The sequence below is a fragment of the Condylostylus longicornis genome, unplaced genomic scaffold, assembly GCF_029603195.1.
Source record: "Condylostylus longicornis isolate FDR11 unplaced genomic scaffold, ASM2960319v2 ptg000003l, whole genome shotgun sequence".
NCBI classification, from domain to species: Eukaryota; Metazoa; Arthropoda; class Insecta; order Diptera; family Dolichopodidae; genus Condylostylus; species Condylostylus longicornis.
In genome coordinates this window covers 2,710,935-2,723,718 of record NW_026577972.1, presented here as the reverse complement: position 1 = coordinate 2,723,718, position 12,784 = coordinate 2,710,935, and the positions used below count along the sequence as shown (strand labels likewise).

Here is a 12,784-nt window from a genome sequence, read left to right as displayed (position 1 = left end):
CCTGCATAAGTAAATCCTACCAATTTAGGCAAGAAAAATTTTGCTACCAGTATCTATGTACATACCTTTACCAGTTTTTATTATTTTTTTCTTTCTCAATTCAATTGAAATGAAATGTGTATGCATGTACATATGTAAATGAATCTTATTGAAAAACCAATATTAATCATTTTTCAAGAAAGTGTTTTATTTTTGTAATTTGGATGTAGAAAAAATGAGGTTTTTCTCCTTTGAAGATGTTTTTTTTTGTAAGTAAATATGCAGGTAGACAAGGCATTACTAGGTATCACCTACATAAGTACTTACCAGTGCAAAGTATTAAAATTCCCGGAAAAATTTCTGTATAATCTATGTACGATATACTTATGTATGTACTTAGTAGGAACCTACCTACAATAAATTAGGTAGATAGGGACCTACCTACCTAGATAATAAATGCATGCAATATAATATAAAGGCATTTTGAAATTTTAAATTTAAGAAAAAAATTGATATAATTAATGTATATATATACCTATCTGTGTGCTACCTACCTGAATGGGTACGCAATCAATAATTAAAGTTTTGAAATTAAAATCAACAAAAAACAAAACAAATGCTGATGTAATTCAATTATAGTATACCTACATAATTAAAAAAAAAAACAAAATTAATAAAAAGTAATGATTGATTTTCTATTATATTACATAGTCAACACCATACTTGCTACAATAAACAAAATGCTTTATTATTTCTTTTTTAAAGGCAAAAATGGTTACTTACGCATCAAACAAAAACAGTTGTGGATTCCTAATTTATAGAGTAGGTTCTTTCTTGCAATTGTAATAAAATATAACATGAATTTGTTGGTAGATGTGTGTGTAGGTAGTTACTCGCTTTTATTAAACGCGTTTTTGAAATAAAGTTAAAATTTTGTTATACCTTAAAATTACAAAAAATCATTTCTGTCAGCCGTGGGCTATTCTTAAATTTTATTTGGGTTATTCTCCTATAACGGAGCAAAACGATGTTCTCAGCTCAATATAGTAGTTGATTTTGTTCAAGTTTTTTTAGAAACAATTTTTTTATAGTTTCCTATTGATATAAAATTTTTTTTTATACTTTACTAAGTTTACTGCATCAATAAAGTACCCATTCTCAGAAATCAAAAAAATATTCCACAGGAAATTTTAACTTTGACTCAATACTTTACATACTTTAATCTCCAACAATTCTAATTCATAAGCTGAATTTTGTAGAAATGTAAATAATACAAAGAAATGTTATACTTAGCAAGGAATAAAATCCATAAGCCTATTACTAATGCCGCTTCCTATTAATAAAAAGCCAAGTATTCTATTTCAACACGATGAATAACAATCAGTATGTAGAATATTTATACATAGTAACAGACATGTAGAATATTTATATAACATATTTGTCACCTACTATCAATTTTTTATTGCAATTCTATTTAAAAAATAGTTAACATTTTTAAGAACCGTTATTTTGATAAAAAATCTGAATTTTAATATTTTTATTGAAATACCCTTTAGCCTTTTACTAGGCCTTTCAGAAACTGTTTGTTCCAAGTCCCTCTCTTTTTCGGAACGGAAGCTGTAATAAAAAACCTTAGATACGTAGAAATTTCGTGAAAATTCGTTAAAACACCTGTATCTCGGAAACTCTTGGCATTTCACACCTAGTCCGGAACAAAAGTTTTACCCATTTGCGACACTCTAACCAATGGTATATGTTGTTGTATACTTTTCTGAATCACCCTATATATCTTTTTGGAAATGGAATTATGTTTGTTTTTCCTTTAGCTTGTAAAAAATTTTTTGAATGAGTATGGGTATTTTCGATGCTTTAATTCTAACTTGGTCGTTCAATAAACCCAAACTGCAAAATTTGCTAAAATAACATGTTCGAAAATGATAGTTGCCCTTAAATTTCTAAAGGAATTTTTAAATTTTTACCAAAGTATATCTATTAATAAGTAATTCGACTCTTTCCATTCCGTTAGTTTTCGTTTGCATCTTGCTTTCAAATTCTTAAAATATTCCATTTTTTTAGAAATAGATGGTAATAAGAGTTGTGTAGGCAAGAAAGAAACAAAATATTGTAAACAAACGAGTGTATCAAAAGCATTGAACTGAAATAAAATCAAATTAAGTTAGGTAAAAATTTTGTTATTTTTATTTTGATAATAACAAAATTTATTTTTCATTTTATTAAAGTTAGGTAAAAAATTCGAATGTATGAAAGCAAAAGAGTTTGAAATTTCATGTATGAATGTACACATGCGTGTACCTGGTACAATAGATACACAGTATCAGGTTGTGACATAGAAATAAAGTAATTTATAATATGCATACTGATTAATACCTTATGAAATATAATTATTACATGGGAAATATGTTCTAAATTTATTAAGATTGAAATAAAAATAGAAAATTTAAAGATAATTTATTTATTTTATTTTTAAATAATTATTAATTACAAATGCTTAACACTAAATATTTAAAATATTTTCAAAAGTACATATTTGCCTCTCCACATCTTTTGGCAACAAATGAAATTTGTTGAAATGTCGGCTTTTTTTCATCCCAAACACTTCCAATAATGTTTACCCATTTTTATAAAAAAAAATATTTTTTTTCACAACTATTTAAATTTTTTTTTAATATTATAAGTCTTTTCAAAATTTATTTTTATTATTTTTCAAAATTATATTATATAAATTATAATAATTTTTTTTAAACATTTTTCTTACAAAGTATATACTTTAAAATTCTTAATATTTTTTCCCTATATAAAGTATATAGGGAAAAATAAATAACTCCCGCTTTTAAAAATACATTATAAAAAAAACGGTAGACATCTATTGCGTACATTTCCCTCTCCCAAAAATTCTTATGTGTATAAAAATGAAAATAAAAAGGTATACTGCTTAACTCTTTTAGCTAAGGGAATTTTTTGTGTACAAAAATTGGTGAGGATTGCCTTAGTGTGATGTAAATGGAGAGTCGAACAACTTATTAATAGATATACTTTGGTTTTTACTACACCTAGATATTCGGAAAATTACGTATATTACATTGTCAATTCTGAATTACTAAAATCACTCGTAACCAGCAATTCAAAAACAACTGTCTTTTTAAATTTTTTTCTAAAGTTAAAAGTTTTGTGTTTTCTTCTTCTTTTGACTCAGCTAAGATGAAGGGAAATAAATTCTTATTTACTAAAAAATTTTTTTTCTACTTTGCAAAAAAATTTAAAAACTAAAAAAAACTGCAGAACTTTCATACAATTTGTTTACTCGCTAGAAAAAAATATAAATAAACATTTGACAGTTGAAATAAAATTGACACTCCGAAAAATTGTACTGATATTGCTGATTCATAATCTCTATGAAACGAATTTACGATCATTATGTCATGAATTTCGTTCGTAGCTCTGAAATTCGGAAAATTACTGATATCATATTGTCAATTAAGAAGTACTAAATTTCTGCTTTGAATATTCGTAATAGAGTAATCATAAATTACGTTCGTAGAAAAAATTACCCTCAAAAGTCTACGATAATAATCACACGTAACAAGAAATTTAAAGAAAATTATCGTATTAAATTTTAAAGTTTTGAATTTTTTTGTTTGAGTTTGAGTTACTCTAACACAGCTACCAGAAAGGAAATGAACTCATATTGCCAAAACAATTTTTTTTCCACTTTTCAAAAATATTTTAAAAAATATCCTTTTTATAAAAGTTGATGACTGAATTAGCAACAAAAAAATATAAATAAACATTTGACAATTAAAATGAAATAATTATTTTGAAAATGATACTGCCATTGGTGATTCATACCAATGATTAGAATTTTAGGAGTGGAATTCATGATGAGACAAAATAATTGTTATCCATATTAATTTTATAAAGTTTTTCCATGATATTAACCAAGTAGCCTGATAAGCACATTCCTCCATCTGGTAAGTAGGTGGTTGTTCATATATTTATATATACGTATATCTTATTTAAAGTGTCTTCTGTTGCTATGTATGATTTGTCTCACACATATATGTATGTGTCTTACAATCAAAACCCTTGATTGAGAAATTCGGTGAATTCTTATTCTTTCCCAATTTCTTTCATTGAGTTCTTCTGTTCTATCGCTACTAGTCTCTTAAATTTGTTCTTGGTGGGGTTTAATTACCCCCTAATTAGGTATTTACTGCAAGCCAAGATGACCACAAGTTGTATTTTCCTTTTTCCTTCTCAATTCATTATGAATTTGAAATAAAAAGTTGTATTTTTGCATCAAGTCATTTTTTTGTACAAAAATTTATATTTTCTTATCTTAAAATATTTGTTTTTCTTTTTTTTCACAACGCGCCTTATACTTTTTACGAGTATTGGTATGCTCACTATGAAGAGAATTTCGTTTATAAAATAATTTATATGAATTTCATAACATTTTTTCTGATGAATCTGTCAGAAAAAAGAAATTCTTATGCTATTTTAAAAATCATAGAAAATTTTGATGGATTGTTATGGTTGCTATGAATAATTTTCGCGGAAAACTGAAATATTTCAATGCCTTTTTCATTTTTCGTATGATTTTAGTAACAATAATTAATTATAAAGAATAATCAGATAATGACGAAAAAGATGTATACAGAAGTGCTGCTTGACAGTTTGAAAATTCCCAGTTCGACGGTAACACAGTTATCAATGAAATCTAATTGAGAAAGTTTTTTCAATTTGTAAAAAAAATTACAAAACTTTATTTATTCAAAGTTTGATTAATTTACGCAAAAACCGCCAAGTCTATGTGATTTTCGAAATTCATTCATTTTCGCAATTTTTAAAAGAAGCACGAGGGAAAGTACATCAAGGTATTACACTTTCCGAAAATCAATTAACTTTCTTAATGTATTTTCTTTGTCATGTCGATGACTAAAAAAGATTAAAAATCGATTTTTCCTAGATCGATCTATTCGCTTTTCTATAGAAGATCGATAAACAATCGAATGAAATATAAAAATCGAAAAGAAAATCTAGTCAATATTTTATTAAATTATTCAAAAACATTTTTCAAAGCTTTATTGACGTCTACATGTAGTTCAGTTAAAAAAACAAACTTAAAATTTTAAAAAATTGCCCTTTCCAAATAGAAATTTTTACAAATAAATCGTTTTAATTTCTGGAACGTACACGAACCAATGAGCTGATTTTTGCTTTGTTTTGCTCTTAATTTTGTTTTTATTTTCAGTCGGTGTTTTTTCAGTTTCTTTTTGAAGATAATTAGCTTATTTATCTATATATTTATGTTATATATGTAAAGTTACTGTTCAATTCTATTGTTATTATTTTTCAAAACGAATAAAGATAGAATGCAAGAGTTGAAAAGCAAGACATATATATCTTACCTAATAAAATATTATACCTCGTACTTGTAATAAATTACAGTAGCATACATAAAAGATAGACTGTACCTTGGTATTGTTATATAAAAAGTTTTAACATATTATTATATAATTTTTTATTCGAAATTTGATTCGATTTCTTCTGAATCGTATCTTTGTATACGATTTTGGGTAGATCGATGTTTTAGATTCTAATCTGAATCAATCAATAATATTAATTTTTCAAAGAAAAATTTACATCTCTAATTTGTTTTCTTGTCATAAAATATAAAAACTTAATTTTAACTATTTATTAATAAATAGGGATATTTTAATTCTAATTCAAAAAAAAATTTATTTATAGAGATGAAATTGAAGCAGAACTCTTGCAACAACAACAAAAGCAGCAGCAGCAATCACAAGAATCAGAAAAGCAACTGCAAGTGCAACAACAACCAAACTTATCGGGTATAAAAAATATATTACAACGCTCTGCAACTTTACCAGCAAATCCAAGACGTTTACAAGGTGGTAGAAATCGTGTAATTCGTATTGCATCGCCCTCACGTACAACCGATCGTAATAATAATATAAGAATGACTTCAGAAGATCTTCTGCAACCAGGACATGTGGTAAAAGAAAGATGGAAGGTATAATATAACATTTTGTTAATTATTTTCTAATAATAAACAAGAAAAAATAAATTAAAAATAATAATGAACAGTATACCGTTATATCCAAGTTACTTTAAAGTAACATTGTATTCTATACCATTCAGTGTATGCTTAGATTTCAACTTTTAAATTGAATACAAATTTACTGTAACTTAGTTTTAATTTGACTAAAAACACAAGTAAAAACTTCAATCAAAGCCAACTAAATCATAGCCTACATGATAATCTAATTATATAATCGAAACTAGCGACTAAGCTGAAAAATTTTTTTGAAGCATGTGTAGTTCAAGCTATAATTCGGTTTTTTTTTCTTACTAAATTTTGTGGAAATAATTCAATTAGTTTTGTTAATACAGAAACCCCTCGATTAACGTCGTTTTTGGTTCCTGCCAAACACGACGTATATCAAAACAACGTTACAAAAAGTATGTTTTTTACTAGAAAAATACTGAGAAATACATATATGTATGTTTGCATATATATTTAAAAATTCGCACATCTAATACATTAATACCTTCGTACGAATAAAAGAACAAATTACTAGTTAAACCTAAATAACGAAATAAATTGAAATATGAATATGACATTCGCAATGCCAGTTTTTTGACAAGCAAAATTGTAATGTACCAAAATTATTTATTTGGATGCAAATATACTAAAAATTTATTATTTCAAGAGAAATTGTACCAAAATATTTTATTTTAAGAAAAGATGTATCAAAATTTAAAAGAGCAAGTAAAAACATTTCAGTTGGTATAAACCGATTGAATTATACGCTGCACCTTTCGTTATCGTATAGCAATTACTCGAACCTGTGATTCTATAGACACTTCACGGATATGTCTGACCTATAATTGGACACCAGACTGTCAAGTTCCATGATATTTAAAATAAGCTTTTGGACTTGTATGGCAAGTACCCGAATCTGTCAAGCAATTCCACTAAAACTTCAGAAATATATCTGATCTATAATTAGACACACAACTGCCAAGTTTCGTGAATCTGACTTTATTATTTTTCCAAATATTTGAATAAGCTTTTGGACTTGTATGGGAGCTACTCGAACCTGTCAAGCAATTCCACCAAAACTTCACAAATATATCTGATCTATAATTAGACACACAACTGCCAAGTTTCGTGAATCTGACTTTATTATTTTTCCAAATATTTAGAATAAGCTTTTGGACTTGTATGGGAGCTATTCGAACCTATCAAACAATTCCACCAAAACTTCAGAAATATATCTGATCTATAATTGGACACACAACTGCCAAGTTTCATGAATCTGACTTTATTATTTTTCCAAATATTTAGAATAAGCTTTTGGACTTGTATGGGAGCTACTCGAACCTGTCAAGCAATTCCATCAAAACTTCAGAAATATATTTGACCTATAATTGGACACATGACTGCCAAGTTTCATGAATCTGGCTTTATTATTTTTCCGAATATAAAAAATTTGCTTTTGGAGGTGTATGGTAGCCACCCGAACCGGTGCAGCTATCCCATTAAAATTTTCAGAGCATATGTAGAATATATAGGACACATGTATGCAAAATTTTATATTTATACCATTACTAGTTTTTGAAATATTTAAAATAAACTCCTTGAATTGTATGGCAGCTACCCGAATCCGTTTTCCGAATTAGTCCAATTACAATAGGGTTCGTCCTTGGCACAAAAGAAAAAACTTGTGAAAGTTTGGTATCGATTGCATTATTTGTTTTTGAGTTATCGTGCGATCGGACGGACGGACATGTCTAAATCGACGCAGAATTTGACGCTGAGCAAGAATATATATATATGTATGTCCATACCGGAGACGACTCCTTCAAGTAGTTACAAACTCCATACCAAAGTTAATATACCCTTCACAAAGTGCAGGGTATAAAAAATAATTTCTCAACGACGTATATATAGAAACAACATACAGTAAAACACGGTTAAGTGGAAATCGATCAGCCAAGAAAATTTTGTCCACTAAAGCGTGTTTTCCACTTTACGAATTCGACTTAAAAAATTACCTCCGATGTCAAAGAATTGAATTTATTAAAAACTGGTTCTAATTATAAGTTAAAAATTAAAATTTTATTTCAAAATCAACAAAAAATCAAAAAATTGCACATTTAACTTCATTTTAAAAATAATAATAGCAATGGTAAATTAATTTCCCTTAATAGAAAACATATGTATAACTTTAATTTTTCAACACTCAAAATTTGACAATGATAGAAACTAAAATATTTTGTGTAGCTACATAGTGTTGCTTTTCTTATTTTGTAGTTGAGAGTGTAGTTTTTCATTTTTGACATTTATGCTAAATAAAAACAGGGATGTGCAGTTAACCGAATAAATTTACATATTAAGTATTACATGAGGGAAAAAATATATGTGCAGATAAGCGTGTTGTGCCCTTATCCGAATTCCACTTAAACGAATTTTTTTATATGAAAAAATCGAAAAAAGTACAAGCCACGAAAATTTGATGCAATTAAGCGTGAAATCCACTTAAGCGTGATCCACTTAACCGTGTTTTACTGTATATTAAGAACGAAGAACAAAAATCTCGCCAACGGATATCAAAACAACGTATATAGAGGAACAGCTGTATATGTATATGATTAGATTTTAGGGTTATATGGCAGCTACCTAACTTGTCAAGTTATTTCACAAAAACTTCTAAAACATACGTATATGCTGTAATTGAATACATGACTGCCAAACTTCTTTCATCTAGCTGTATTAGTTTTGCAAATATTGATTTACTTAAGATAATCTTTTGTGATGCAAAACTGAAAGTTTGGTGGTACTTGCTTTTTTTGTGCTCGAGTTAAATGTCTAAACCTAAATCAACGCTAAATTTTACGTTGATAAGAAGCATGCAAACATGCTCAAACGCAGATAACAATTTGTTATTGTCACAAACTCCAAACTAAAGTTTACATATGTATCCTTCAGCACGGTGTAGAGTAAATTGTAAACATGTTGTGAATATATTTTTATATATGGCAGTACATTTATTTACCCTACATTTGTTAATATGTTTTTGATTAAAAAATATATTTTTTTCATTTTCCCTAGGTTGTAAGAAAAATTGGTGGTGGAGGTTTTGGTGAAATATATGAAGGACAAGATTTAATAACTCGTGAACAAGTTGCATTAAAAGTTGAATCTGCAAGGCAACCAAAACAAGTTTTAAAAATGGAAGTAGCTGTTTTAAAAAAATTACAGGGGAAAGAGCATGTATGCCGATTTATAGGTTGTGGAAGGAACGATAGATTTAATTATGTTGTAATGCAATTACAAGGTAAAAATTTAGCTGAATTGAGACGAGCACAGCCACGTGGAGCATTTTCATTAAGCACAACATTGCGTTTAGGATTGCAAATTTTAAAGGCAATAGAATCAATACATTCAGTTGGATTTTTACATCGTGATATCAAACCGGTAAAATATAAATTTAAATATATAAATGCAAAAAAGAAATGAACGATTGAAAAACTTGTTAATTTTTTTTATTTAAAGAGTAATTTTTCAATTGGTCGTTTGCCGTATAACTGTAGAAGAGTTTATATGTTAGATTTTGGTTTAGCAAGACAATATACCACTGGTACAGGTGAAGTAAGATGCCCAAGAACAGCAGCTGGGTTTCGTGGTACTGTAAGATATGCATCAATAAATGCTCACAGAAATCGTGAAATGGGTAGACATGATGACTTATGGTCATTATTTTACATGTTAGTAGAATTTGTAAATGGTCAATTGCCATGGAGAAAAATAAAAGATAAAGAACAAGTTGGTTTAATGAAAGAAAAATATGATCATAGATTATTATTAAAGCATTTACCGTCAGATTTAAAACAATTCTTAGAACATATACAATCTTTAACATATGCTGATAGACCAGATTATTCGGTAAATTTTAATTTTTGATGAAAAACTTAAAAATTTATTTATTAAAATATGAAATTATGCAAATAATTTTTTATTAAACTTTTCATAATTAATTCTAATGTATATGTATCCAGATGTTGGCCTCATTATTTGAAAGATGTATGAAAAGACGTGGTGTTAAAGAATCGGATCCATATGATTGGGAAAAAACAGATATAAGTAGTAATGCGAATTCAGTGCAGGGTAATAATGCTACACAGAACAAAAATAATGATTATATGCATGGCAATGTTACCCAAATGACTGTTGCTGCATCAAACGCAAGCGGTACTGAATATGTAAGCAATTTTTTTCGTGATACTAACAAATTAAACATAGAATTAAACATAGAAATATTCAATATTTTTAATCCCCTCATGGAGTTTCTCTTTAACTAGAGACCTCATTGCAAATTGCGAAAAAAAATTTAAAAAAAATGGTGATTATTAATTATAATTTTTTTTCAACTTTATAGTTCTTTTGAACATTTTTTTCGTATTGCACCCTGCTTCCAAGTCATAGCTCTTTCGCTGCCGAGTTATTACCCCTTATACAAGTTCTACCTAATGTTTATAATAGTAACCATATTTGAAGTTTAAACAAGTAAAAACGTTTCGGTCGGTATAAACCGATTGAATTATACCCGGCATCTTTCGTTATTGTGTAGCAATTACTTGAACCTCTAAAATCATTCTATAGAAACTTCGCGGACATGTCTGACCTATAATTGGACATCCGACTGCCAAGTTTCATGAATCTGACCTTATAATTTTCCCAAATATTTAAAATTAGCTATTGGAAATGTATGGCACGTACCTGAACCTGTCAAGCAATTCCATCAAAACTCCACAAATATATCTGATCTATAATCGGACACACAACTGCCAAGTTTCATGAATCTGACTTTATTATTTTTCCAAATATTTAAAATAAGCTTTTAGACTTGTATGGGAGCTACTCGAACCTGTCGAGCAATTCCACCAAAACTTCAGAAATATATTTGAGCCATAATTGGACACATGACTGCCAAGTTTCATGAATCTGACTTTATTATTTTGCCGAATATAAAAAATTTGCTGTTGGAGTTGTATGGCAGCCACCCGAACCGGTGCAGCTATCTCATTATAATTTTTAGAGCATGTGTAGAATATAATTGGACACATCTATACAAAATTTTATATTTATACCTTTATTAGTTTTTGAAATATTTAAAATAAACTCTTTGAGTTGTATGGTAGCTACCCGAACCCGTTGTCCGAATTAGTCCAATAACAATAGGGCTCGTCCTTGGCACAAAAGAAAAAACTTGTGAAAGTTTGGTGTCGATTTCATTATTCGTTTTTGAGTTATCGTGCAATCGATCAACTTTCATAGACGTACTAATGGGATTTAAACTTTCCTTGTAAAACATACTAAACATTTTTTTTGACATATTTTTCTTAGTTGATTTTTATAACCATCAAAACTTTTGTATTTAAATCATTTATGAAACTTTTTGCTGTTAAATTTATTTTTATACTCGCTAAATGAATCATCTTCATTCAAAAATTTTACTTGATTCTTACTACACTTTCTGTTTCGCTCTAAATTCAAAGTAATAAAAGTTCATAAATAAATCATCTCGTATCTCTATTGCTACAGTAAAATTCTCATATTCAATTGTTTACGAATTGAGTTGTATGATAACTATCAGTTTCTTGAGAATAGTAACTTGCAATCTCATTTAATTCATCCTACTTATTTTAAAAAACTTTAAAATATTGATTTATAAATGTTTTACTAGATTTTCTTATTTCGAAAAGTTGTTTGTAAAGCATTACTCCACATAACGGATCACGTGATTCCTGAATTTTTTTAACCATGAAAAGGCGAAAAACCTCATTAAACAAAATTTCTGAATTCCAAATACAAACTCAAGGGAACAAAAAAGAACAAACTTAATTAAAAGAATTCAATAATTTTTTTTTGTTAATTTTAGGTCCGACGAAGAAACGATGTTGATATACAAATGGCAACAACGGAACCAGTGAATCATCATAAAGACAAGGTATCTACGAGTATTATTACAAGTATTTGTTTTTTTTTGTTGTGATTTTGTTCAATATATTCACTAAGTATAAAATAACATGTGTGCAAACTTATTATTAATTTTTTTATTTGAAATTCTTATCAAATAAAAATTAATTTTTGTTTTTTTTTGTTTTTTTTTTTTTTTTTTGGATTATTATCTTTTCGGTTCTTATAAGTTCTCAATTTGAAATTATTTATACATAATGTACCTAATTTCTTTTTTTATTTTGGAAATAAAAATGAAAATGTAAACAAATTTTTTTTTGATTCTCACTTTTAAACTATAAAAAAAAAGCAAAGTATTTCATAGTTTTTATTTTCACTAAGCTTTTTTTTTATTTTTAAAAATAACTAAACGTTTATAAACATAAAAGAAGAAATATTTATAGATACAATTATACAAATCGATACAATTTGAATGTCAGTAAGACATAGTTTAAATAAAAAATATGATTAAAATGTGAAAAAGACAGGAAACTAATAAATTTCACAAATTATATTTGATATTTGTATTTGTAGATCTCTTAATGTTAATTATATTATTAATTAAATATTAATTTCCCTGAATTGCATGATGCAAAAATACGGTTTTTAAATCTGATTCATCCTGAATCTGAGAATGTTCTATGACTAAGTTTCTCCTGATTCCAATCTAAATCAGGAGAAGCTTGATCATAGATAGAATTAAAATAACGTATTTCAGTAACCGATTTTTGTACCTGT

At 27.5% G+C, this 12,784-nt stretch overlaps 1 protein-coding gene across 10 annotated transcripts in view; it reads left to right on the top strand.

The window, feature by feature from the left end:
- Positions 1 to 12,784, top strand: part of LOC129606822 (uncharacterized protein DDB_G0283357) — an 87,309-nt gene that overhangs the window by 51,027 nt on the left and 23,498 nt on the right. For all 10 annotated transcript variants that reach the window (XM_055517466.1, XM_055517422.1, XM_055517405.1 and 7 more), the window contains 5 exons: positions 5,749 to 6,034; positions 9,140 to 9,505; positions 9,584 to 9,973; positions 10,087 to 10,290; positions 11,970 to 12,038. In XM_055517466.1, the coding sequence (XP_055373441.1) occupies positions 5,981 to 6,034; positions 9,140 to 9,505; positions 9,584 to 9,973; positions 10,087 to 10,290; positions 11,970 to 12,038 (1,083 nt within the window). In that variant the 5' untranslated portion in view covers positions 5,749 to 5,980. The remainder of the gene's footprint in view (positions 1 to 5,748; positions 6,035 to 9,139; positions 9,506 to 9,583; positions 9,974 to 10,086; positions 10,291 to 11,969; positions 12,039 to 12,784) is intronic.